Source organism: Stigmatopora argus, chromosome 18, assembly GCF_051989625.1.
Source record: "Stigmatopora argus isolate UIUO_Sarg chromosome 18, RoL_Sarg_1.0, whole genome shotgun sequence".
NCBI lineage: Eukaryota > Metazoa > Chordata > Actinopteri > Syngnathiformes > Syngnathidae > Stigmatopora > Stigmatopora argus.
In genome coordinates this window covers 7,033,393-7,060,696 of record NC_135404.1, presented here as the reverse complement: position 1 = coordinate 7,060,696, position 27,304 = coordinate 7,033,393, and the positions used below count along the sequence as shown (strand labels likewise).

At 43.6% G+C, this 27,304-nt stretch overlaps 2 protein-coding genes across 5 annotated transcripts; one reads left to right on the top strand and one right to left on the bottom strand.

Annotated features, from left to right (window-relative positions):
• Positions 1–837: 837 nt before the first annotated feature.
• On the bottom strand, positions 838–19,841 carry LOC144092663 (ORM1-like protein 3). 4 transcript variants are annotated; one of them, XM_077625667.1, is made up of 9 exons: positions 19,722–19,841; positions 19,545–19,655; positions 18,072–18,302; positions 13,988–14,059; positions 4,478–4,633; positions 3,255–3,392; positions 2,184–2,378; positions 1,457–1,608; positions 838–1,369 (listed from the first exon to the last, which is right to left on the bottom strand). In XM_077625667.1, the coding sequence occupies exons 7-9, from the start codon at positions 2,355–2,357 to the stop codon at positions 1,234–1,236; spliced, it is 462 nt and encodes a 153-aa protein (XP_077481793.1). In that variant the 5' UTR covers positions 2,358–2,378; positions 3,255–3,392; positions 4,478–4,633; positions 13,988–14,059; positions 18,072–18,302; positions 19,545–19,655; positions 19,722–19,841; the 3' UTR covers positions 838–1,233. The 4 variants fall into 4 exon arrangements, with proteins under 4 accessions (XP_077481793.1, XP_077481794.1, XP_077481792.1 ...); XM_077625668.1 differs by lacking the exons at positions 3,255–3,392; positions 4,478–4,633; positions 13,988–14,059; ... (1 more) ...; positions 19,545–19,655; positions 19,722–19,841 and adding an exon at positions 2,891–3,042; XM_077625666.1 differs by lacking the exons at positions 3,255–3,392; positions 4,478–4,633; positions 13,988–14,059; ... (1 more) ...; positions 19,545–19,655; positions 19,722–19,841 and adding an exon at positions 2,750–2,989.
• On the top strand, positions 10,423–27,234 carry wnt3 (wingless-type MMTV integration site family, member 3). The gene is made up of 4 exons (XM_077625664.1): positions 10,423–10,661; positions 20,622–20,863; positions 24,860–25,125; positions 25,989–27,234. Exons 1-4 carry the CDS (start codon positions 10,582–10,584, stop codon positions 26,466–26,468), a joined length of 1,068 nt encoding a protein of 355 aa, XP_077481790.1. The 5' UTR covers positions 10,423–10,581; the 3' UTR covers positions 26,469–27,234.
• Positions 27,235–27,304: the final 70 nt, after the last annotated feature.

Sequence of the window (27,304 nt, the reverse complement as noted above, 5' to 3'; positions counted from 1 at the left end):
TTTTTCTTTATTTTTGGGGTTGCATTTGAATGCAACACACTCCAGTTTGTTCACAATTGCTTGATGCATCGAGGGCAGCTACAAGTAGTCAATGTTAAACACTGAGGAAGTGCTATTTTATTTTGTAAACATTGTACAAGACATAAAATATTTTTCTGCTGTTTAAAAAAAAACAAGAAAATTCATATGTCAAATCAGTGTCTTATTTTAAACTTTTTTTCTCGTTTTTATACTCAACTTGTAGTGTTTATCCTAACCGACTTGTCATTTTTATATGTATTCTGGAATAGTTTGCATTGGCAGAAAAGGGGGTAAAATTATGATGTCTGCCTGGGGGTGAATATAACTTATTTGCACCGACTGATATTTGCTGCCCTCTTCAGGAAAATCTGTCTTTTCATCAAACATTTTTCTGGAAGCATCAACAGATGTTTTGCGTTTATTTATGGGGGCACTTTATCGTACCAAAATTACTCTACTACTGTACATTAATACAACGAAGGAAGAAAAATTCCTTCTAAATAGTTGCTTGGAATACTATAAATGAATCTGTCATAAAATACACAAAATGGCAATTTTATCTTACCTCTTCCTCAATTATTCATATAAGAAAAACTACTTTTGAATGCCAATCAGGACGAGAAATCAAATTTGAACGGCGACTGTTCAATTTCTCCAAAATGTGAATTTCAAAGCATTATGCACATAATTGTACAACTATATATACAAATTTACAATACAAATCTTACCTGTGACTGAAGACCAGTAATGGTACGCCACCGTTCACCCGTGTAGAAAATAACTAAAAGAGGACAAATTTGACACTTGACAACAGCGAACTTGAAAAATATTGTATATATGCACATCCTTTAAAAAAAAACAAAAAAAATTACATAACCACTTGCTAACAACCTCTTTAGCTGCCAATGACAGCGCTAGCCATACAATCCATTTCACGGATTGAACGTCTAAGGCCGTCAATGGTTGCAAAAAGGTGGAAACAAATCTTCCATTTCAGCCCTTTCAACGGCGAGTACGCCGAAAAAACATCAACAACAATAATAATAAATATGAAATCTGGACATGAAGTGCAACAAAAGCGGCACTGGTGCATGCTGGGAAGCTCCTCTACTAACTAGCATCTAATTGGCTTCCGGTCAGAAATTCACAAACATTGTCTCTCTGTCTAGGGGGTGTCCCGTGCCCCTTGTTCCCCCATCACGGCCAGCCCAATCAGTACTTATTGATCCCGAACAGACGGACGCCGTGCAGCTGCGGAAGCTTGGGAATAATCACGGTGAGCAGCGACACCGTGTTGACGACGAAGTGCACCCGGTCGTATTTTGTGTAAAAGCTGGTGAGGATGTACCTGTGCGACATATCGAAATACTTTAGCCGGGATGAAAAAAAACAAAAAAACACTGACGTGATGTAAAAAATTGAAGCGTTTACTTACAGAACGATGGGGGTGATGGTGAGGAACTTGCGCGAGGCAGTGAACTGCACACCATAGTCCATTTGCTCCCAGTGCGTGAGGAGGCGGGCCTTGCCTTGGTCGGGGGTCTCGAAGGGCGTCCCTTTGACGGTATGCAGGAGGAGGTACATGCACTGTGATAGACAAAGGAAACAAATAAGATCTGAAAAGATTGTAAAAATAAAAATACCATATTTTTTTGGACGATAAGTCGCTAGTACTATTTTCTCTGTAGCTTTAAGAACAAAGCAGTTAATAGATTTCACTGGCGGACTAGCATAATTGTTGTATCATTCATTTTGCTCAGTGTCATGGTAACGTTGCCATTTTAGGTGAAATCAGTCTTTAAATACTAGATGCGCTAGAAGTGCTGCTCTTACATAACAACCAGTTGAGGATAAAAATGAGGTTTGAGACATTTAAAATGAAAGGACAATACAGGGTGCTACAACAAAGCTGCTATGCTAGGTGTAGCTAGCAGAGGTAGCCAAGTTAAGGTCATGTGGAATTTATTTTATATTCCTTGTAATTATTGTGACTTGCTTTTTAAAGCGAGGTGCTCTTTTGGATTCATATTGGTTGTTATACTGTTTGCCTAGGGTTTATATGTGGATTTAGTTTTGTAGATTTGATCAAATTTGGGTGGTGGTTCTTACGGACAGGTGCACTAAAGTGCGGAATTCACAATATGTGGTACGCAATAGCCTACCAGATTGTGGATTAGATTAGTGAGGGTCCACACGACGGGCACGCTGGCGAATGGGATGCTGAGCAGGATGACGTGCAGCAGGCCGATGCCCAGAATGTACGACAGCCACATGCCGCGGCTGTTCATCACACGCGTGTTGGGGTTGACCTCGCTGTGCGCCGTACCCACGTTCATGGTGGAGACACCGGCTGCCACCTAAATGGTAAGAAGGAGAATTTTAAAAAAGGACATTTCATTCACCAAAGTGTAAGTGTATAACACATTTGAGTCTGTCATGGATGCCAACTGCAATCAGAAAATATTTTTATTAAAAAGGATTAAAAGGAATTATTTTTGTACCTACCACTGTGGTAATGATCATTATGGCAATTGTACTGAAACTAACGGATCCGAAGACAGCATTTATGGTGAATGACGTAAGGTTCCAAAGTTAACTACGCGACCTCTGACCCGGATATTAACAAAGTAGTAAACAATAAGCAATTTTGAACTTGTCAACAAGTTGTTAATATTGCAACAGGGTCCAATCACATCACAAATTAGACAACAATGGCCCCAGCACCAACCTGAGTAGGTTCGAACAGTCCGTTATCCCGGCGTCTGTCTTGGCGTGGATCTCGCTTACGGAACAACGGTTAGCATCTTTGCAGTGCCCACACCGAATTCCTTTAACATTATAAACAAAATCACCGACAATATGTACATACGAGCGCTTTTTCTCTGTCGTCGTTCCCCAGCAGCTGACAACACGACTCCGTTTAGCAGTTTGACGTCATCTCTACGCGCCCCCGCGCCGCGGTCAGATTGGCCTCTATTGTCCCGCCTCGCACTCTTTCGTGATTGGTCCTTTTGTGTCACGTTCTAACCCTAAGCCAATCACGATGGAATTTGAAATGAATCTGCGGAAACGACTCGTTCAGTGGGTTGGACCATTGCTGCTCTACGTCAGCAGGACCACCATATTTGGTGTGGAAAACATGACAATTTTGCACAAATATTTTGGGACATTTCTCAAACAGTAAAGCAAATGATTTCAGGCTCATTGTAGTGTAGGGGTTAAATTTGCCTCACCGTTTTGAGGTACGACGCAATTGTTCTGTAGGTAACCTGAGTTTGACTGTACACCTGTCTGCATCATCTGTGTAAAATGTTTAGCTCTCAGGTTCACACTTGATCCGAGCACACAAAGGGAGGCCTGGTCCAACTTTGCTGTAGGGCAAGAGAGAAGAAGAAAAAACAACAACAAAAGATGAGTGACAGCTGATATTCTGCTTGCAACATCAAAGATCAACTGTGTCATGTTCCAAATAAACTCCACCCACTGTACTAATTCAGGCCTGCCGTAGCCTGAGGCCAAAGGTCGGCTGTGTTCTGATGGTATGCAATGTCATGTGACACCTGCACCCACGAACAGTTCGGGATGCCTCGGGCTATGTTCAAAGTTGCAGATCTGAGTTTTGTAAAAAACAAAAACAAATCTTTTCTTGTCAGAATTATTTTAAACACATGAATTACTCACTAGCGGCTTCATCTGCAACATATGTATGCAATTGCTATAACAATAATGTATAGATGCTGTAAAAATATCTCTACTGGCGTCGTTTGTTTTGAACTATTTTACCAGCAGATGTCATCAATGGCCCAACCTCAACAGTCAACTGGAAATGTTGGGCAAAGATGTAGTCTACGTTAATATTTAATACACCGACCAAAATTTAACATTGAGAATTTTGAGGATTTGATTAATACAAATAACATAACAAGTACCTATTCTAAATAATAACTTGATTCTTACAGATAGACTGAAGAAAATTGCATCCCATTTAAATATAGTTCTTATTCTTATTCCCAAACAACATATGTAATTAAAATACGTTTATCAGTGTCAAAAATTTTTTTCCATAAATTAGACTACATAAAAATGTTTGCTTTCAAAATGAAACAAAAACAAACTACTTTGTGTTTCAGGAAAAAAATGCTTTCAACCTTTAAGAATTATTTTTACATTTTCGGCACCAAAAACCCCCCATTATATTTCAGATTTATTTTAAAAGTGTTCATTTTATTAAAATATATTTATCTAAAAAGATCAACTAAAATATTTTTTTTCAAAAGTGAAAGAATTTAAAAAAATAACAATTTGCAGGAAACAAAAGAAAAATAAACGTATGATTTAAAAATATATATTTTTAAATTATATATACTCTCATGAGAAAATGGTTTCCAAAAATATACCCCAGATACTATTTATTGTACTTCTGGCTAACCCCACAAAAAGTGATGTTAAACATTACCTGTCCTGCTTGTGAGCCCTAAAAGACCACTGGCGTACGCCCCTGCGTATCCGCGGCGCGAGGGAGGCGGGGGGGACTCGTGACCCGGGCCAGGTTGTGATGTGACAGCGGCCTTGGCTGGAAAAGGCCCATGATGCAGGGAGTCCATTATTGGGCCTGGAGGAAGCGGAGGATTAGAACAGCAAAGAATTTCAATAAAAGAAGTGTCTGTTTCGGGGTCTGGGGAGGGGCCGCGGGACGGTGAGGTGGTATTGGGGGGGTGGCAGGGGTCCCCCTTATTGTCCCAACAGTGATTGAGAGCCAAAGGAGGGGAGTGGGTTGGCATTGTTGTGAAGGTGCTGCTTATTAGGGGGAATGGCTGATGAGGGGGGTGGATGTTATGCTGGGATGAGGGGAGGGTTGGGGGGCTTCAGGGCCTTTTGGGGGTGGGCTGTTGACTCTTCATCTTGTGTGAACAAAGTCTGTGGCATGTAGCCCCCTTCTGTCCCGCTGTCCTGGACCCCCTTGTTTACGAGTGCCGTGAATCCCCCCCTCAACGACACCAACCTGCACCGCCGCACTTTGTGGGGCTTAAGTGGCCTTTAATTAGGACGCTTCAGTGTCCGGCTCAAGAGTGGCCCACCATTCCCCTGGGACGCACACACAGACACACACAGACACACACACACACACAGAGACACACACACACACACACAGGGGATGAAGTGTTTGCTGCTCTCATGAAAAGGGGTTCTTTTGGACCACGAGTTCTTGTCCCCTTTTGTACCTCCTGACAAAAGGGCTAGATATGATCCCCCACAAACACTTCCAGGACATGTCGCGGGGTAATCCCACAAAAGGCAAAAGAAAATATGAATTAAAATTGATTAAAAACTCAAATTTAAGACATTTAAAATGTGAGTTAAGTGACTATTTTTGCCAACTGAAAAAAAAGAGTGGATTTTGCATCCCGTAGGGCACAGTATTAATAACTATTGCTGATATGACCCCAAATTTGATGGCCAAATATGTATATGCCAGGTTTCAATCATAATTATACATATAGTTTTAAAACTAATTATTATCATGTTGTAAATTCAAAAAGCAGGTTTGTCACGGAATGGATACAGCGATTGCATTTTGGGATAATAGGGTCAAAGGTCAGAAATATGTTAGTGTTTAAGATAATTTAAGAATAAATGAAGGGATTATTATCAAACTTGCAGCATACATTTGTAATATGAAACAAAAGATGGGATTACACTATACATTACATAATAAGGCCAAAGGTCACAGAGGTCAGAAAAGGAAAGCTATGATATGTTGATAACAGATTAGCCTATTTAACTCAAATTTGCAGGGTTGGTCAAAGAGGTCAGAATTATGGATTTGGCTCTTTGTGGGGGTTTTTCTCAGAGTTTGTTGTTTTTATTACATTTATTTCATAACTGAATAGATTTATGAATTAATGAAAAGGATTATTATTAAAAAAATAAAGACACTGGCTATGACCCCCAATGACACTGAGGTTAATCATCATATTCATATTCAAATGAGTGCCCTATAAAGGTTTAAGAGGAACATATTAGCTACCATGGTCGGTGATATGCGTCCAATTTATTTTGACTGGTAAAGAAAGGATGTCAAGCCAAAGAAATCTCCCAAAAGTCCAATTAACCCAAGTTGGCCAATGCGGATCCATTTTTTATGACATGACGTATTATTCTGGACAACTTTTAGTCCACGTGCTATCTCGGCCATGTTGGCAAGCCGCATCGTTGATATCAATCATATGACTCATAGTCATGTCATGTGATTTACGAGCAATATAAAATGTAATACTAGCCGACCCTGCATCCAATCAGATCCAAGTCATTTTAGAGAAGAAAAGTTATCAGTCTTGCTCAAAAATGTACTCAACACTCCGTCTGACATCGTTTGCAGCATTTTTTGTAGCATTTTTCTCTCTATCTAAATTAGAAAATAATATTAAAAAATGTAACGTAGTTTTAGCTCTTTTTTAAATTAAAAATACATAAAAACATTTTTGCAGCTTTTTAAACCAATACAGAGTCAAAAATTGACACTTGTTAGGTCACCTGGGCCAAACTTTTACAAAGCTTCAAAGCATCCCGACTTATTGTCATGTTTCTTTCATAGTTTCACTATATTGCAGATTTTAACCCACGGTATACCGTAAATGTACAATTTGTTATCCCGACTCCATCTACCGTCCACAAATTCCTTGTGTGTTTTACAGTATTCCACCAAAAAAGCCGATTCCGATGGCGAGTTTGCCGACAAAATTACAGACGCTCCCCTACTTACGAACTAGTTAGGTTCCGAGCGATTGTTCATAAGTTAAATTTGTTTGTAAGTTGATTCAGTGCTATATTTTGTATTATAATTTATGTTTAAGGCCTATATAAGTATATTGAAGGTTTATATAAGTGCATTTGTATGTTTAAGGCTTGTATAAGTAACATGCATTGGTTTGTACTGAAAAAAACATTTAATAAAATGGAGAGAATATGTACAGTACTGTATAGAGAGAGAGAGAGAGAGAGAAAGAGAGAGAGATTTATGTATTAGAAACTGGCCGAAAGAAGCGATCTAACGACGATTGCACAGTTTTCTTCTTTTTTTTCATCATAAATGATGCGGTAGCACTGTATGGCATCATTCAATTGATTTGCAAACTTTGTGCAACGTTCAATATTTGGGTCCTGCTGCTCAATCTTTCTGTTTATAAATGGTACTGACGGTCGGACGATTCAAGTTGTATGCCCGTGAAACGCTCACCACTCTCACGCGCATCAAGCTTCGTTATTATTGCCACTCGTTTCAAATGAAATGGCTTGCCTCTTCCTTGCAACTCCCTCAATAGAAGCCTTTCGCTTTTTACCAACCACATTCAATAATGGGTGCACGAGATATTTAATGATACAAATGAAAAAGGTTCTTTGCCCACTGGAGATACGTTCACGCACTTCCGCATTGCAACGAATTGGACAGAAGAAGGTAGATGCTGGGTGAGCTGAGCCCTCACAGCGCCAGGCGTCGGTATTAGCGGCGGAAAGAAGCACTACTCGGAAAAAAATACAAAATTGGACTTACGAACATTTTTCGACTTAAAACGCAATTTGCAGACATGTTCGTATGTTCGTAAGTTGAATGTTCGTAAGTAGGGGAGCATCTGTAGTCATTTCGGGGCGTCCTTTGTACGCGGGGCTTACGTGCCTGAAAGGAAGCGAAGGCGACTGAAAAAAAAACGTCGGCAATAAAGCGCAAAGATGGCAGGGGAGGAGGGGAGGGGCGGGGCCCGGGCGTGTTCACAAAGTTTGTGGCTACAGCTCAGTGTGTGTTGATAGCCTCCTAATCCGGGTTTTATTGGCTGCCTGTGTCCAGTCATGCTGTTGGAAGGAGTCGGGAGGGAGGGAGGACCGTCGGGAGGGGGGGGTCAACACATGTCCTCCTTTGTGCTAATACGCTGATTAGGCCTGAGAAAGGGCCGGACCTACTTACGGCCTTTCTCAGGTCACCGTAGAAACCGGCTCGGTAGGGGACCTCATTGACACCCCCCTCGAGTCACCCTCCCCTTGCAGCGTCGCCCCCCCCTCAAAGTGCGCACCGAGGCAGCGTCCAGCAGTGTGCGAGTGCGTAAAAGGCGACAATTGGCTGCGACGTTCTTGACCTTAACCGCCGCGGCCGTTTCCAGCCGCGCTGGCTCGGTGCGGGGAAACACGCTTCCAGTGTTGTCGGGTGTCCGACCGCAAGCCGCCGGCCGGGCCCCCGCGCTCGTCAATCAAAGCGTCGTCGTGTCGCATTCCCCTCGCGTGGAGATCGTCGTCCAAAACGAGCCCAACGCTGAGCTCGGCACATTTCTGATGCTGTCGTAATAACGCCACAATGCCGGTGATGGAAAACAGACCTGCGGGCTGCTCGAGTGACACATGGACATCCAGGGAGGGACCACCGTTCCGTGGCCCACTCTCACACTCCAGAGACAGGTTCTATTGGTTCTTCCCCAATAACACGCCAAAACCAACAAGAAGTCCCTTTAACTTGACCAACCATGAACAGTACCAGAACCTGCCATAAAAATAAATCACAATTTCCTACTAAAAACGAACTTCAATACAATGAAACATCAACTAAAAAGAGCAATGTGACTAAAGCAGGGAGTTCAACCTGTTTCAGGGGCCACATTAGTGCCAACTAGATCTCATGTAGGTCGGACCAGTTTATTTTTGGCTCAAAAAGTTAACTAACTTGCCATCATTTACGAAACTAGAAGTCAATGGCACTGAAATATGAGCATCCACAGCCAGTTTAAGTGAACTGGACATCTATCACAAAGCCCTTAGCGGGTCACTTCCAGCCCACGGGCCGCATGTTTGAGACCACCTGCACTAGCAAATTAATATATATAACCAGAACTTTCATTCAATCCATTTAAAAATAAAACCATTGTGGTAAATGTAACCCAAAAACTGCTTAAGAGCCCAAAACCACTGTCAGGAGAACCAAAAAATCAAAAAAATCAAACCAAAACCAACAGAAAGCTGTAAACTGAACCAAACAGAACACAAACCTCACATTTAAAACAAACTGAGCCTATTAAACCACACAGTCAGAATCAGGATCACCAAAAACTGATTTTCTGAATCGGAATCACTTGTTAACAAACCCAAGACACACTTGATCATTTAATAAACAAAATCAATTAGGTTAATACTTTTGTGCCATATTTCCAAGTGTCGAAATCCACAGATGGCAAAAATGTGCACCAAACTTTGAGTTGATCGAAGAAACTCGATTCGACGGCTAATTTTTTCCAACTTTCCATTTTTAGGGATAGTGAAAATACATTTTTACCACAATGACAGTTTTTAGGCAGGCTCAAGTCCACAAAAAGGCGATCCATTTTTGGAATTTCAACACATTCCAAGAAAAACCTTTGCCGTTTTTCGACCCCCTTTCCATTCAATTTCTTATTTATTTTATAAGCCAAATATCGAACATTGCTGGGCAAATTATCACATTTTGAACTAACGTTCGTTTATTGCCGGGCCTCCTAGCTCAAAAGGATTGGACGTCTACAAGTGACAAACTCAGAGCGGACGGATAATAAGAAACTTCCATTCAATCACCGTTTTGCGTACCACTAGAGGGAGCCCACGTACCATTGCTGGTACTCGTATGCACTTTCCGAACTCCCAAAGGAAGTGACATAAATCTCATTCGCTGGCGTGTGACGGGACGTCCAGCCGTCTGGCTGTCCCGCCGCCTCTCCTTTGATGCTCGCTATCTTGTCGGTATTCATGCCGATCAGTTTCCTCGTATTTGAATCGGAGGACTACGGGCCCATCCATCACAAGACCCCCGTCCCCCCCCCCCCCTAACCGGCCATCAGAATGACAATGGTGCTGATGTAAAAAGCGTCGCCTTTGGGCCGCCGCCGACTTTATGGCTTTATTGCAGCGTCTTTCATGCCCCCCCCCAAACACTCGAGAGAGGGCGGGCAACAATTTGGAAAATTCACTCTAAGGCCACGCCCACTTTTTCGCCGGCGTGCGTCGACATGCTCCCCGCCGTCCGATATCCGGATCAATTAGTCGGGTAGCAACATTTTTTTTGGGGTGGGGGGGGGCAAGTTACCTTCTTCAGGCGACACGCCCACTCTGCGAACGAATGGAGGGGGGGGGGCGAGGGGGTGATTGACAGATGGGAAGGAATAATATTTTTTTTTTCGTAACCTAAGGCCATCTCTTGTGATTGGCTTGCCAGCTGACATCTCCAAACCCCCCCTTCACCTCCCTACTCCTGCCCTCCCTCCCATTTAATATTGGGCCTGTGGATGAGGCATCCTTAGGGAGAAAAAATTGCGGCGAGAGGAAGACATCTACCTTAGGGAAGAAGAACAAGGAGAAGAAGAAGAAGAAGAAGAAGAAGAAGAAGAGGGAGGGAAAGAAGAAGAGGAGCGTCCCTCACAGGAGCCTCACACACTTTTCCTGGCCCGACGCGAACAACAGGACGCTTCTTCTTCTTCTTCTTTGCGACATTTTGGTCTGATTTAGAAAGTGGAGCTTCCATGCGTTGAAGCTTCCGAGCAGGCTGGCCTCATGGATTTGTACCTGATTGGATATTTGCTGTGCGTGTGGCTGTGCGGCCAGCGGGTGCTGGGAGGCTATCCCATTTGGTGGTGAGTACGCCGACCGGGGACGCCAAACGGCAAAGAAGCCAGTGACGGGGGAAAAAAAAAGAAGAAGAAAAAAGGCCTCCGTCGTTGATGGGGTCGGATTTGGCGGGGAAGGTTTTGGAGGGGAATTAAAATGGATGCACGGAAAGTTGGGAGTTTGAATGTAATTTGGCAAAACGTGCAAGTCACAATGGCGTTGAAGTTGAAGTTGAATCGAAGTAGGGAATTGGAAGTTAACTCTAGCAGATTGCACAAGGAATGAAGACTAAATATAGCTGGAACGAGAAAATTCAAATAAAAATGACATTTAAATAATATGTGTATATATATAAATATATATATATATATATATATATATATATATATATATATATATATATATATATATATACACATATACATACATATATACATATATATACACACACATTAAAAACCAATTTTTCTTCCAAGTTTGTAATAAAGATACTAAAATGAAGAAACATTTAAAAAACAAAAACGAATGAGAGAATAGTTACTTATTTCCAAGTCTGAAAATAAGTTTAAAACATATTTTTTACTTTTGAATGTATTAAAATGCAACATTCAATTAGAAAATAATGGTTTTAAAATATTTTTACATTTTTTTCATATAATACATTTAATAATTATTTTCAAAAGATCTAATTTACATACGTTTAAATGTATTTGTGACTTTTCTTGTCAAAATATCCCTACCATTTTTTTGTTTTTATGAATACAAATCTCCCCTTTCTTCCAATAATAGAATAAATGAAAATATATTCACATTGCCAGCATCATATGCACAAGGTACTTATTTCTACCTCCTTGCCAGTGACAGCGCTAGACGCCCAATCCAATTTGACTGGGAGGGATGGCAAAAATCCTTCGCTTAACTCATTGAGTTCACCTCACCAGAAAACGTGTTTGGAAAAACCCCGTTGGAATTAGGACCCGCAAAAAAGTCCAAAAAAATGAGCTTGCGCCAAAACAATTTGGCTTCTGGTTTGGTTATGGCCACGACTTACCTTCCATAATCCCGCTGAACTTTTCAGCGATTTGGAAGGACGTCGTCTAGCGGCCAGAAGCGAGCGAGTGTGTGACAAAAGCAATCTGGCGCGACCCTCGCGAGTTGTCAACGCCACTCCTCGTTCGGTAGCCCAAACGAGCATGTGGCTCCGTTTAGCGCCACGGCGGTCTCGCCAAAGCGCTCCGCCATGCCTGCACGCCCACTGCTGGCCGGCGCCGGGAGCGGCGCACGCGAGAGCCACAAAACGGCTGGGTTTTCTGACCCGCGGCTTCGGGTGTCGTGTTCCCGAACAAAGCGCGTGGGCGCCTTTGATTGGGGCTGACAAATTTTCAGCGGCGTGGCTCCAGGTGACGGCGCAGGTGCTGAGGAACGGCTGTCGTCGGGCCGCCCCCCTCGACGTCAAACGAGTTGGGTTTCAGCGAAGAGCCCGGCGGGCTTCGCTGGCCGTAAATTGTGAAGGGAGCAGCGATATGCGCATACTGGAAGCATTCAAGCAGGGAGCGCTAATCAGGAGGCTTTGGAGAGTCAATTGGCCTCGTAAATTCAAGAATGCTGCAGGGAAACAGACGACGGTGGGGTCCAAACGCACTCTTCGCTTTCACAACAAACATTAAGAAGCCCAAAGACAACTTCGCAATCTATTTTTTTCTAAAAACGGAATCCTAGAAAGGCTGTTTTTCTAACTTGTTCAGACTGACAATTGCATGGTTCTTTTGCAGTCTGAACAGTCACAAAGCACAGAAATCAGATTCTGGCGAGACAAATCGAAACCACATACGAAAGGTAGTTTCATATCCTATCACTCTGTGACGCTGGGTGACGTCTCCGTTGTCTATCACGTGTCAAAGTGGCGGCCCGGGGGCCAAATCTGGCCTGCCGCATCATTTTGTGTGGCCCGGGAAAGTAAATCATGAGTACCGACTTTCTGTTTTAGGATCAAATTAAAATGAAGAGTATAGATGTATATTACATTTCCTGATTTTCCTCCTTTTAAATCAATAATTGTAATTTTTTAATCATTTTTTTGTGTTTTTTGTTCAAAAATCATTTTATAAAATCTAAAAATATATATAAAAAAAGCTAAAATAAACATTGTTTTAGATCTATAAAAAACTGAATATTCAGGGCTTTTAATCCAGTTCTTTTAATCCATTTATAAAAAAAAAATCTAAATATTATATCTAAAATGGTCCGGCCCACGTGAAATCAAGTTGACGTTAAAGCGGCCCGCGAACCAACCCGAGAATGACACCCCTGTGCTAATGGATGAAAACGAGTATTATTTTTCTTTTGGACTATATAGGCAGAGAGCAGATTTCCGCCTAAGCACCCAAATTCAAAGCATCGCCATATTAGTTCTAGTGCTCACACTACTTTTGTATTATCACTCTTTCTCTCATCATATTATCAACCCAGCCATTTTGACTTAGCCTCATTTGTTGTCAAGTCATCACACCCAAAAACTTCTGACCTCAGTGACCTTTGACCTCAATACTTCAAAATTCCTCAGTTTTCATATTATAAAATTCGCAATAACCTCTTCATTAAACTGCATTCATGAGCTGAATTGTATTTGCTTCCTAAATCATTGCCTTCTCCTGAAGTCCAATCATTTAAACTAGAAGGACAGACGATCAATGCTTATTAAGTCCGTACATTTTACGACATTCATTCACTGTTTCATGGCTTCTAATTTACACTAAATTTCATGTTTATCTACAAAAAGCTGTTGTTGCCGGGAGGGACTTGATGTCTGACAATGATAGGGTCATTTTTTCCCCCCAAATCAGAAAGCAAAGCTGAAAATATTCTCACACACACATACACACGCACACACACACACACACACTACTAGTGTGACCCCAAACAGCTTAAATGGAGCTGAAGAGTCCATCTCCGGGTCTCAGGAATGTCATTATCTGACAGGCTGACCCCCCACACGTCCACTCAAAAAACTTCCAACTCCTCAATCTTGGAGGGATCACTTTAAATGATTCCCAGTGCGACCGCTCTGTGTGAAAGGGTTGAGGATGTCGCGCTGTTATTCGCAGACAGAAACCAAGAGACGGCGCTAGGAAGCCCAGGGATGCAGGGTCAAAGTTCACTTGTGGGGAAAAAAAGCAACACTTTTTGATCCGTGTGATGCAAGCAGGTGCATTTCAGACGGAAGAAAGAACGCTTTTTTGGGGGTCTACTCTACTCATGATGGGGTCTGCCAATTTTATAGGAATTGGATTGCAGGGCTGAATTTTCCTCTAATTTAAATGACACAAAATTAGACACAAACAAAATGGCTTACCTTGTGCGTCTTTTAAGGGATAGATGCAAGATTTGTGGTGCGTAGTATTGATAGTCAACCCTATGAAATTTCCTGTGGATACATGAAAGTGGTGTCAGTTTTTTTTTTCAATCATTAAAAAACTTGGATTTGGCTACAGTATTTATAATACGACTGGTTAAAAACCAAAATGGCGGATTTCCTGTGATATTTTAGTCATAAATTTTATATTGGCAAGAGAAACTGGCTTTGGAAATGAATTGTGACGAAACAAAAATTGCATACTTCCTTTGTCTTTTCAGGCACGGGTTCAAAAAAGCTTTTTTATGGGTCTACTAATGGTAGGCATGTCTACCAATATTCATGTTGCTACGTGACACTAGCTTCGGGGGGCTGTATTTAAAAATAAAATCATAAGGGCTCCTAGATACGATTCAATGATCGTAATAAATCTACTTCAAAGCAAAAAAAATTGTGAGGTTACTATTGATAGAGATGACATTCAAATTTCACGTTGCTAAGTCAAATTTTCCCTGAGGCAGAATTTTCAGCAATGTAAGGAATCATGGAAACCGACCAAAATACGTATCCCTGAAATGGATACCCAAGAATCCCTATTACCCAGCATGCCTCATGTCGACTTTTTAGGGGGAGCTCCTTGTGACACATCTGGCAAATTTCATAAATCAAAATGAAACTCGATTTATGGGAAACAATGTCAAGATCAACACAAAGCAGCAAGACACGCTCTTAAGAAGCACGTTCAAAGCAGCCGAAATGTGTCCTGCCATCAAAGCATGGTGATCCAGTAGAAAATGACAAAGAAGACCACCAAAAAATGACCCACCCGTTCAACCCACCTTCAGCGTGCATGGCTATTAGTGGTACTAAAACACAGGCTAGGCCAGTTCCTCAAAGAGAAAAACCTCCAAAGCCCAAAGGCTACCAACTCATCACGACGGCACACACATTTAAAAGTCTTCATTAGCTCGGCCATCTCACCTGCTCGAGCGATCATTATGAGCTAAAGGTCACATGGACGACTAAAGGGCTACATTGATCACACCTGTGCAATACATCTGGGTCATTGTGACCCGGTCACACACGGGCCGGCGCACACAATTGCGATCTAAAATTGTGCTATACATGAAGTCGTTTCGACTGAGTTCCATTCAGACACCCAAATTTTCCCATAAAAAGTATTTGACTGTTAAAGTCAAGATATACATCAAAATACTTTGAGTAAAAAATATATTGAACACATTAATCTAAATAAATAAGATGGTCACCAGTAAATTGCAGAGTACAAGGAGATTAATATCGATGCACGCACGCTCACATTTGGGAGTGATCAGTTAGCCAATCATGCATGTTTTTGGGATGTGGGAGAAAGATGGAGTACCCGGAGAAAACCCATGAAACATAAATATTGTGATGCCAACAAAATTAAATCAAAACCAGCTGGTCCAAGGCTCCCTTTCTAATGCCAGTTAGATGTGCAGCACATTTAGGGCCAGCCCTCAAAATGACGTATGCAGTGTATGTATAAGATAACCCCTACAACTACTACTGCAACTCCATCTCATGGATGTACAACACAACCCCTTATTACTAGTAGAGTTCTATTTAGTGGATGTATAACACACCCCTACTACAACCACTACTAATACCACCACTACTACTACCACCACAACCACCACTACCACCACAACCACCACTACTACCACAACCACCACTACTACCACAACCACCACTACCACTACCACTACCACCACTACCACTACCACCACTACCACAACCACCACTTCCACTAGTACTACTACCACCACTACTAATACCACTACTACCACCACTACTACCACTACTATTACTACCACTACTATCACCACTACCACTACTACCACTAGTGCTACTACCACCACTACTACCACCAGTACTAATACCACTACTAGCACCACTACCACCACTACTACCACTACTATTAATACCACTACTATTACTACCACTACTACTACCACTACTACTACTACAACCACTACTATTACTACCACTACTATTACTACCACTACTATTACTACCATTACCACTACTACTACCACTACTACTACAACCACTACTACTACAACCACTACTACTACAACCACTACTATTACTACCACTACTATTACTACCACTACTATTACTACCACTACTATTACTACCACTACTATTACTACCATTACCACTACTACTACCACTACCACTAGTACTACTACCACCACTACCACCACTACTACCACTACTACTACTACCACTACCACTACTACCACTACTACTACTACTACAACAACTACTATTATAACAACAGATCCATCTATTAGATGGATAACACAATCCCCCACTACTACAAAAACTACCACCACCACCACTACTACTACTACTGTGTCTTATAATGTGGTGTACCTTCTATATGAAGCAAATTTTAAGCAGAAAATACGGTAAAGTACACCGGTGCCGTGAGAGGCCTAATCCTTTCAGAATGCAAAAAAACTCAACAGTTACTAGATCAGCTTCCATATCTGTTAGTGGCAGTAATCAAGTTCGTAGTAGTTTCTCAACGCGCAAGCCTAACGTGCTTGACGGTCCCAGCGGAGAACTGGCGAGTTTACGTGGCGTTCAACTTCCCTCTCGTGACTGCAGGGCATCCCAATGCTGCACTTCAGCCACGGCGGGATGAGCTCTCGACAGGTTGGAACATCGTTCAACGGTCCTGTCATTTTTTTTTATCTGATCAGCCGGAAGCTGTTGGACTACAAATCAAACGTGTGCCAGAAAAGAAGTCGTCAACACGGGAAAAAGTCCCATCCTCGGGAAAAGCCGCCAACCATCCGTGGCCCACTTAAATCTCTCGCCGCGGACTCTCATGAGGGATTCGACAATAACAACGCGGGGCGATACGTCGGCCTGCGGGCAAATCCGACACGCGCCCGCGTATCCGTCCGCATTTCGAGGTAAATACGAGCTGTGTTCCGATAAACCACCCGGGACGCGACACTTGAAACTTGGCGTATTCTAGCTCGATTTATTCAGGAGATGCCGTAAGTTCGTTAGAGGGTCTTTCGTTCGATCCTTTGCGTCATTCCTATTGAAAGGTCAGATTCAAGAAGAGATTGCTCCCCAGATACCCACTTACTGCTTGGAGGAAGTAGCTACTTATACACCTGAGACAGTTCCCAATGTAGCTTGTTTGCCTTGAGGGTGAACACGTGCTAGCTGCCTAACTTTGTGTACATCAGCCATGCATGTAGGGCATTTAGTAGAGGAGCTACCGTATAAAAAATGGTTTCATTCACACGTATTGCTAATTTCCACCCTGAAAAACAACCCCTTCGGTTTCTTTTAATTAGACTTTTCAGGTTCTTAATTGAACTCATTCGCTAATCAAGCTTTCCCTCCCAGTTAAAACAGATTGCCATTAATGGCACTAAACATGATCATTCACCTCCAATCAGAGTACTATAATTTAATCCTTAATGGGGAAACAGACAATTTTTGTGAGTATAACAAATATTTTTCCAATCAATATTTTAAAAATATATATAAATTCTTACCAATAGCTCTATTTATAAATGAATAAAATCTTAAACAAGTTAAATTAACTGGAAAATACATTTTTTCAATTTGGGGGCATTATTGGGTCACTTGGCTGTCATTTTCTTATTATTTTGGGATTTTTACAAGATTGGTTCTTCATTTGGGTTAAATTCCTGTTAGTTTTAAAGCATTCACAGGTTGCTCCTTTTTTATTTTCAGGCATCTAAGAGTCATTTTTGGTACACTTGCTAATTTCAGATGACTTCTATGATTCTAATATTTTTATGTGTTACCTTCTCTTAAACTTGGGTCACCTTTTTCCGACATTTTTGGTGCCTTTGGTTGATTTTAAAGCATAAAATAAAAATAAACTCTGTTTATGGCCTCAAGTAACACTCCGAAGTCGATTAAAAAATACAATCTCAAAACATTTAACATTTAACATAGGCCTGCTAGATACAGAAACCCCCCCAGTCTTCAAAGCCATAAAGGCCAGAAGACGGCCCCACGCAGGACTTGCCAGAACACGCACCTGCCAAAGCCTGCAGTCGGCCTCCTTCGCCATTGCCGCCACTCTTTGCCGTCAGTCCCATCGCCTGCAGCAAGCAGATTCCCCCTCATGGAGGGCTACCGTTCACCAACCCGGTTGCAAAACGTTGCTCACAACTTCCGAGGCATCGGTAAAAGGAGGAAGCGTGCTAAGGCGGTCCACGTGCTAAGATTGCTCCACTCACAATCCCCTCAGGGCTAAAAGTCATCCACCCTGCGGATTGAAAACAGGTCCAAAAATTCATATCAGAACTTGAACTTGAAACGCTTGGCATTCAAAGTAAAACATTGCATCAGATAAAACCAAATTGCTGAATCACCAGACACTATGAAGTCAACAACCGCACCATCATTACAGGTTATGTTTGAAGTAACTTGCGTGTGAGTGTCTGGGCGTGAGCAGTGGTCAAAAGTAGTGTTAATACCTTTTAATTCAAGAACAGTTTGAATGGGAGCCAAATGGGAGCTTTCACTAAACGGGTATTATCGGACTGAATTCATTCACAAAGGGAAGGGACCAATCAGGCCTTCTCGCAGCAGATGCGATTCACCCAAACCCGTAAGACTGGCAGTGAATGCTCATGTTTCAATGCCATTGTCGTCTAAATAATTTTAATGCTTGTTCGTTTAACCCTGTCGCCGGACGTTTGGTCGCCGGACGTTTGGTCGCCGGACGTTTGACAACATGACAGAGAGTTTACTGTTGAAAGCAGCTTTCAAAATTATATTCATGAGAGAGAGAGTTTAATATCTAAATATCTACTGTTGAAACCATCTCTCAAAATTATATTCACCGGGGCGACCAAACGTCCGGCGACCAAACGTCTGGGCGACCAAACATCCGGCGACCAACCGTACGGCGACCAAACGTCCGGTCACGGTTTAACCCTCCCTGTGACAGTGTAAAATATTATATTAAAAACAAAAACAAAACATTATTAGGGGGGGCTTAACCAGAGTGTATTTCTGATTTAATTTGATTATTTTTTATTGTATTCATGTATTTATTGAAGTTTTTTTGTATTATAAGTTGTAAATATAACAAGAGAAACAGGGAAAGAGTTTATTTAAAAATAAGATTTAAATTCAAGTTTTGGAAGTACCATTAAAAATGTTACCATGTATTGACTGTTTTTTGAGAATAGATATCGGATAGAAAATTTTAGTATCAAGACAAGAGTACAATTATGTCATATTTGTCCAGTACATTAAAAACTTTCTGTTTAGTTTCTGCTTGAGCTTGTCATCGGAATTTTGCATGTTAAAACACCGACGCGTGTGCGTTTTTCCTTGATAGGATGAAGAATTGAGTTCACGGACAATTCGGAAAATCTCGTCCAATCTCTCGACTGACTGATGGATTGATTGATTGATTGATTGATTGATTGAGAGGCATAACCCGAGTCCTCCGATAAATAAACAGGAGCTGTCAGTGTGATGTACATTAGTGACTCACTGTCAGATTTGAACGTGTCTGCCGCTCTGGCGTGGCAGCTTTCCATCCAGAAAGCTTCCCCCCGGCACGTCACCATTATCGGGAATGTAGGAAGTTCATGGAGGACACGAACTGTGAGGGTGGAATTTACACTGAATAAAAGTAGAAACGCAATGGCGTGCAATCAAATGGACTCACCTGAGCTCACTAGTTTGTTGGTAGGTCTTCTGTCTTTGTGCTGAATGGAGACATTAACTCGAGAAGAAGGTCAAGACTGAAATAACGTGTTTGGGATGTGGGAGGAAACTGGAGTACCCAGAGAAAACCCACACAAGCCCAGGGAGAACAGGCAAACTCCACACAGTGAGGGCCAACCTGGGATCGAACCATTAACCCCAGAATTGCGAGGCCGACGTGCTAGACACCCGTCTGCCGGACCGCCCAATCACAGCCAATGAGTAAAAAAAATTCAATTACTTTAATGAACATTTTATGCTTTTTTTCTGTTTTTGAAACATTTTTGAAACTGTTTAAATGTTTTAATTTATAATAGAAAAATACTATACATTTTAAATTGAAATGTAGACTGAATAAAAAAAAACTCTTGACCTTAGACCTAACCTCAGTGACTTTGAAACTATTTAAAATATTTTTATCTGATAAGTTGAAAATATTTCTATTAAAAATAACAATAAAACATGTTAAAAAATATACAAAAAAATTATAAATAAAAATAACGTTACACCAATGACTTAGGTGTTGTGAATCAAGATAGACAGTATTTTCCGCACTATAAGGCAATTACAAGACCAGAAATGCGCCTTATACAAATTATATATGGATCAATATTGTTTAACTATTATATCGATTACCTTATAGCAAAGCTCCATCCAGTTGATGTAATAAACCACTAACGAGTGTTAAGATAGGCAATTAATTGAAGATGCATCTTACAGTCTGGCGTGCCATATACTGCGGAAAATATGATTAGAAAAAAAAAAAAAAACAGTATGGAGTCCTGCAAAGCTATAGAAGATAAGATGGACGAATTGTACTCTGATTTGCCAAGTTTTCAGACCATATTCATTTGAACACCAGGTCACTGGCCCTGGGTCAGCAGTATTCATCTTTGGGGACCCAACCCATCCTGTGCGGCTCCATCCCAGGCCTGGTCCCGAAGCAGCTGCGTTTCTGCCGCAACTACATCGAGATCATGCCCAGCGTGGCCGAGGGCGTCAAACTGGGCATCCAAGAGTGCCAGCACCAGTTCCGGGGCCGCCGCTGGAATTGCACCACCATAAAAGACAACCTGGCCATCTTCGGCCCGGTGCTGGATAAAGGTACGCCGGCCTTTCTTCTTTTTTTCCGAATGACTCACGTACGGCGGCTTGGGCTGCAAGCCGTTACAAAACCTCCACACGTAGCAGTTTTGAGCCCGAGGCGCAAGGCTGCCTGTAATTCGGCTGCCAAAACGCTAACTGGGGCAATTACAATAATAGACACCTTTCCTGGCTGCAACCAGCGCAGGCACAAGCACTGACACATTCCGCTTGCGTCCACGTTTGTCCTCGCCACCGTTTGCCCGTTTACAGTGAGATAGCCACTGAGACTGAAATCTTAAACTGAATTTCCATCCTCCACAACAATAGACTGCACTTAAGATTCCAATCAATCTTATTTAAGCTTTTCATGCAACATTGTTTTGTTTTTTACCCCCAATTATTTTTTACTGGATCGTACAATTGCTTCCAGCTCCTCCAAGTTGAAATGGATTGAATGTTTAAGTGCTTTCAATATGAATTTCTATTTTTGACTGACTACTATGGTATATACTCAGCGACTTTTGCTGAAAGTGAACGAGAAGGTCCACAGGTATGAAAATGTGTGGCCTGAGCACCACTTACTGCCGAATTCTTTGTTTAGATTGACCTTTACGTCACAAAAACTCTGTTAACAACTTCCAGCTAACTTAATAAGTAATATAATGACTTCAACCTCACAATTGCACCATTTTTTAACATTATGTTGCTATGTCACCAAAAGTCACGGCACTCGGACGTTTCGTCGAAAGACGTTTGGTCCCCGGATGTTTGGTCCCCGGATGTTTGGTCCCCGGATGTTTGGTCCCCGGATGTTTGGTCCCCGGATGTTTGGTCCCCGGACGTTTGGTCCCCGGACGTTTGGTAGAACGGACTCTCTCTCTCTCATGATTATAATTTTGAGAGCGAGAGATTACCTGGTTGCTCGCTTTCAACAATAAACTCTGTCTCTCTCTCTCTCTCTCTCTCATAATTTGACAGCGAGCGAACCCGGCGACCAAACGTCCGGTCGACGGCCCGTCCGTTCTATCAAACGTCCGGTCGACCAAACGTTCGGTCGACCAAACATCCGGGGACCAAACGTCCGGGGACCAAACGTCCGGGGACCAAACGTCCGGGGACCAAACGTCCGGGGACCAAACGTCCGGGGACCAAACGTCCGGGGACCAAACGTCCGGGGACCAAACGTCCGGGGACCAAACGTCCGGGGACCAAACGTCCGGTCGACCAAACGTCCGGTCGACCAAACGTCCGGTCGACCAAACGTCCGGTCGACCAAACGTCCGGGGACCAAACGTCTTTCGACGAAACATCCGGTCACAGGCCATGAAACCGATCAATTTACAGTTCATGTAACGTAAAAATGAAAATATCGGGGGGTCCTAGTGCCAATAGATGGCTGAGATAGTCTAAATTAAGACTTTTTTTGTTTTGTTTTGTTTTTTTAAACTCTCAACCAATCCACCAAAACGAATGAAATCGCTCCCAGCCGTCAGTTCGGTGCACCTAAAACTGCCCGGCGGATTATTAATCGTCAAAATAGCTCCTGTGAAACTGACGGTCAGCGATTTGGAAGTTAGATACTTGTGTTGCTGCTGATTGCAAATGAATCCACTTGTGTGTGTTTGTGTGTGTGTGTCAGAGGAGAATGAATGTGGGCAGCGTGAGCAGTCCAAGCGCCTCCGTCAACTCAAAAGGAGAGGGGAGGCCAAATGAGATTACAGGCAATAGAAAAGGGCCGGGGGGCTCCGCTCAACCCCTACTGTGCATGAAGGCCGCTGCGCGCCTCACACAGTCCGGCTCCCACGGACGCCCCATTCACACGCCCTTTTGACTCTGTCATGAACAGGCTGAAAGGGGATCGCTCCCAACCTGGCCCGAGTGCGCACTTGGGGACCCGGGAGGCAGAGCGAGGAGCGACGCGGCGGCCACGGGGCCCGCGGATGCGTCGAGCCGGCCTCGCCGGACCGAGGGGCGGGCGACGATGTCGTCCCGGTGGAGAGGGACGGAGGGAGGGGTGTATCGGTCTCGCTTAAGGGACTTCGGGGAATGCCAGCTACTGGCAGAGCGGGGCGGTGGGGGATCCAGTCGCCGGGGCCTTTGTGCGCGTAACGCAGTGTGACGTGAGGAAAACAATGGCGGAATTGATGGACCCAGCAGGTAGTCGCCGCGGCGGCATTAGCCTTACCGACGAGCCGCCGCTCCGAACCGTGTCCGGGACGACACGGTCGGGATTCAGCGGCGACCTCTGAGCCGAGCGCCATTGTTTGGGAATTCCAGGGTCGGATTCGGTTTTTCCCCGTTGAAACGTTAGCTCTGAATCAGAAACAAGCAACGGTCGAATTGGCCGGCGGAGCGTCTTGGAATTTCTGGCTCTACCGGAGAAAGCCGCCCGCGTGTGACGATATTTTCCAGTTTGTTTAAGAGCGGTGCGTAATGTCGGGGGCGCCCACGACAAGTGTGCTGCGATTATGAAACAGTGGTGTCGGCTTACATAATGAGCCGAAGCCTTCAAAGGGGGTGTCAGACGAGAAAACAGGCTGACACGCAGCTAGGTTTCACCTGAAGGCCTTGGGCACTAAACGGGGACGGCTTTGGGGGGGTGACGACATTCCTGAAACACTATCCAGATGCAAAGCAGCACACCTCAGGGATGACAGGAGGTCATGAGATCCCACTGAGCGCTAAGGCGCCCCTGACACCGCTACAAAGGGCTGATGTCAGTGCGGGGAATCTGCTGTTCCCAGGAGTCCTCACTCATCCCCAAGTAAACAAAGTGTTTACTGTCCTATATCGTCCCGCGGAACGAGAAGGTAGTGCCTTCGTCGTCAGGGGGTTCTCGTTAAGCGTCTTACCCTGGTCACAAGGTGTTCGATTTTACTTGTTTGTTGACAGTTTGATTAAAGCGGAAACTGGCGTTGTTTTCTGATTGCAGTCGAAGGTTCACTTTGGTGGAGATCACATACCTGTAAACGTATTCGTTTTTTGATCATTTCAAATTGTGTACGCCATATAACAACTTTTGTACGGGATTTTTTTTTTAAGTACGTTTTTTGGAAAACCGATCTCGTTTTACCATTTCGGCTCTAATCCGGATCGTCTCGGTCACTCGTAGCAGACGAAAACGTCATCTTCGACTGTTAATATTGTCATGTTTTAAGCATGATATGCGCCTTTTCACTATATAAATATAGCGTGTCAGCAAGCAATGTACCCAGACAGTCAAGCTTTAGCGTCATAAAGCGACATCGACAGAATATTGAATTTAGTGAATACTAATTGGGCACCCCGTCCAATTTTAGACTTTTAAGTGCACCCTATGTCAGTAAATATGTTGCATTTGTTTTTTTATCGCTTAATAAGGGGAATTGCAATCATTAATAAGGGGAGCGATTGGCCGAGGTTGACAGGTATGAGATCAACTAGGGGCCTGTTGGGGTGCTGTTTTCTTGAATGGGGGAATTCAAACAGTGTGACTTTGTTTTGGTTCGCTTGAGATTCAGAACTTGTGTTCTGGTGGTGTTTTCCGTGCTGAATTAAGATCTTCTTTCCAAATCTTAGAGAATGAAAAATTGAGACTTTTTAAAACACATGTAAAGGGGGAACTGTATAAAGTCTGGAGATAAACAGCAGACGGTGCATATAATTGGGTCAGATGTGTTGATAAAACCTAAGCAATTAAAAGAAAACGAGTAAGCGTCTATTCCTGATGGGATAACATAAAAAATAAAAGTCTATATTTGCAACACAGTATATGTTCCAGTGTGCCAACTGAGTCTGTTTTTCAACATGTCCTGGGCGTTACAATTTAAAAAAAGATCTATGAAAAAAAAGAACCCCAAGAAAGCAGGGAAGCACTAATGATTTCCAAGTAGAATCCTCAAGTGAGTGTCCTCTTTTTGAAGGAGTTTGAATAGCAGCTTGTGGGTGTTGGCAGAGCTCAGGTTTAACAAGATTGACACACTTTCTCCCTTCTCTCCCTCTGCCTGTTTACCACCCGGCCTCCGTCTCCCGCAGCAACCAGAGAGTCGGCGTTTGTCCACGCCATCGCCTCGGCCGGCGTGGCCTTCGCCGTGACGCGTTCCTGCGCCGAGGGAACGTCCACCATGTGCGGCTGCGATTCCCACCACAAGGGACCGCCCGGCGAGGGCTGGAAGTGGGGCGGCTGCAGCGAGGACGCCGAGTTCGGGGTTCTGGTTTCCCGGGAGTTCGCCGACGCCCGGGAGAACCGACCCGACGCCCGCTCGGCCATGAACCGCCACAACAACGAAGCGGGACGCTCGGTAATTACTTCTTGACTTGCTTCGTGTACGCCACGGAAAGCGAAGCCGTGATTATTACGTTAACGATAAGAACCTCCACGGGGTGATTGATGCCTTCTTTCATTTGAAAGATTAGCTGAGTTTGAACTCGGAATGGTTTTCGTGGAACACACCTACAGCGTAAACTCCCCGAAAGCCTGACGTCATGGAATAGGTTTTTACAATTCCTTTCGCCACCTGGATTCGCTCGTCGCGCCTTTGATTGGAAGCGGGGGCACCTCAGGCCCCTGATTTGATGTCACCTGTCCAAGGTCTGTCGGGAGGCTGAGGTGCACGGGGATTTTTCGGCAGGTTAAATATAGAATGTAAGAATGACAAAGGCGGTACGTGCCTTGGGGTGATTGACTGATGTGAGCTACAGAATTACTTTGTAGCTGCACCTCAAAGTCTCTTACAGGGTTTTAGTGGGTTAAAAGGATCGTCTTCTCAAAGAAACCAAGAGATCAAACATTTTAATCTCGATTTATGGGGCTAAATGAACACAGTGGAATAATGAATTCCAAAAATTAGCCAAAAGTAGTCGTTCAAGTCCCTGTATTTGCGTTCCTGCTTCTTGCCAAGCGCAAATTGCACAAATTCAAAGGCCATTTTAAGATAGTAAGGGAAAGTCCTCTTCAAATTGCAATCTAAAGCGCTAAAGATGTCTTAGAAATCCACTCAAGTACAGCAAAGGAAGAATTTGGACGGCATCAAACCTCTGCAGTTGTCAAGTATGCATGACCGCAGGCTTGGGAATGTTTCTCTCTATCTGGGATTCCATCTCTCTTTCCTAGTCGTATCATTGCATTGGCATTTTTAACAATCTTCCTCTGTGTGTCGCCCAGACCATCCTGGACCACATGCATCTACGCTGCAAGTGCCACGGTCTGTCGGGCAGCTGCGAGGTCAAGACCTGCTGGTGGGCGCAGCCCGACTTCCGCATGCTGGGCGACTACCTGAAGGACAAGTACGACAGCGCCTCGGAAATGGTGGTGGAGAAACACCGCGAGTCGCGGGGCTGGGTGGAGACCCTGCGCGTCAAGTACGCCTTCTTCAAGCACCCCACCGAGCGCGACCTGGTCTACTACGAGGGCTCGCCCAACTTCTGCGAGCCCAACCAGGAGACGGGATCCTTCGGGACGCGGGACCGCGCCTGCAACGTCTCGTCGCACGGCATCGAGGGCTGCGACCTGCTGTGCTGCGGTCGCGGGCACAATACCCGGACTGAGAAGCGCAAGGAAAAGTGCCACTGCATCTTCCACTGGTGCTGCTACGTCAGCTGCCAGGAGTGCACGCGCGTTTACGACGTGCACACCTGCAAGTGAACGGGGGAGGTGAGGGGGCCATAGACCTGACTACGAGCGCCCCCGCCCCGGACTATTTTTTGCGCTCTCCCCACGGGGCGCTAATGGCCCCAACTCTCTCCGCTCTCCACCCACTGGACCCTCCCCGAGATTGACTTCCCACCCCGTTGTCTTTATTTATTTCCCCCTCCGTGCCAACCGCATGTACAGTTACACACAAATGCAGTCCGGATAAACAAAGACTATTGCTTTGGAGTTCCAATTAAAAACATCTAACACCTCAAGTCCAGCCACTGTGGTTGGATTCAGGCTTACAAAAAGTGAGGGTTTTTGGGTTAAAAAAAAATAACGCTGTGCTTGTTGACGAAGCAGAATGGCTCTAAAAATGACACATAGTAACGTTGCTAAATACAGCACTAAAACTAAGGAATAGATCAAAAACTGTTAGGGTTAGTTTGGGATTTGGTTGGTTTGCATGCTTTTTTGCCTATTGTGTCCCTCATGGTTGCCCTTCCCCCCATGTGACCTGGTGTTTGTACTTTGTAATCAACCCTTGTCTGTCTATTTAAACCCTGTGTGTTTGTGAGTCATTGTTGGATTGTCTACCTTGTTTGTTTTATGCTAAATTTCACGTTCCATCCGACAAACCAAAGACACCTCACTTTTTCGTAAGCGATCTATAACTACGATTATTTTAAAAACTAAATCAACCTCTTAAAAAAACAAAAAAAAAACAGTTACCTGAGTGGGCGGCCTGGAGAAGTGAAAGGCATTTCTGTGTTAACTACTGAACAAAATTGCGGGTCTTCCAAACTACTGACTGACGTGTTAGCTAGCATTCGGCCGGGATTGCAGGT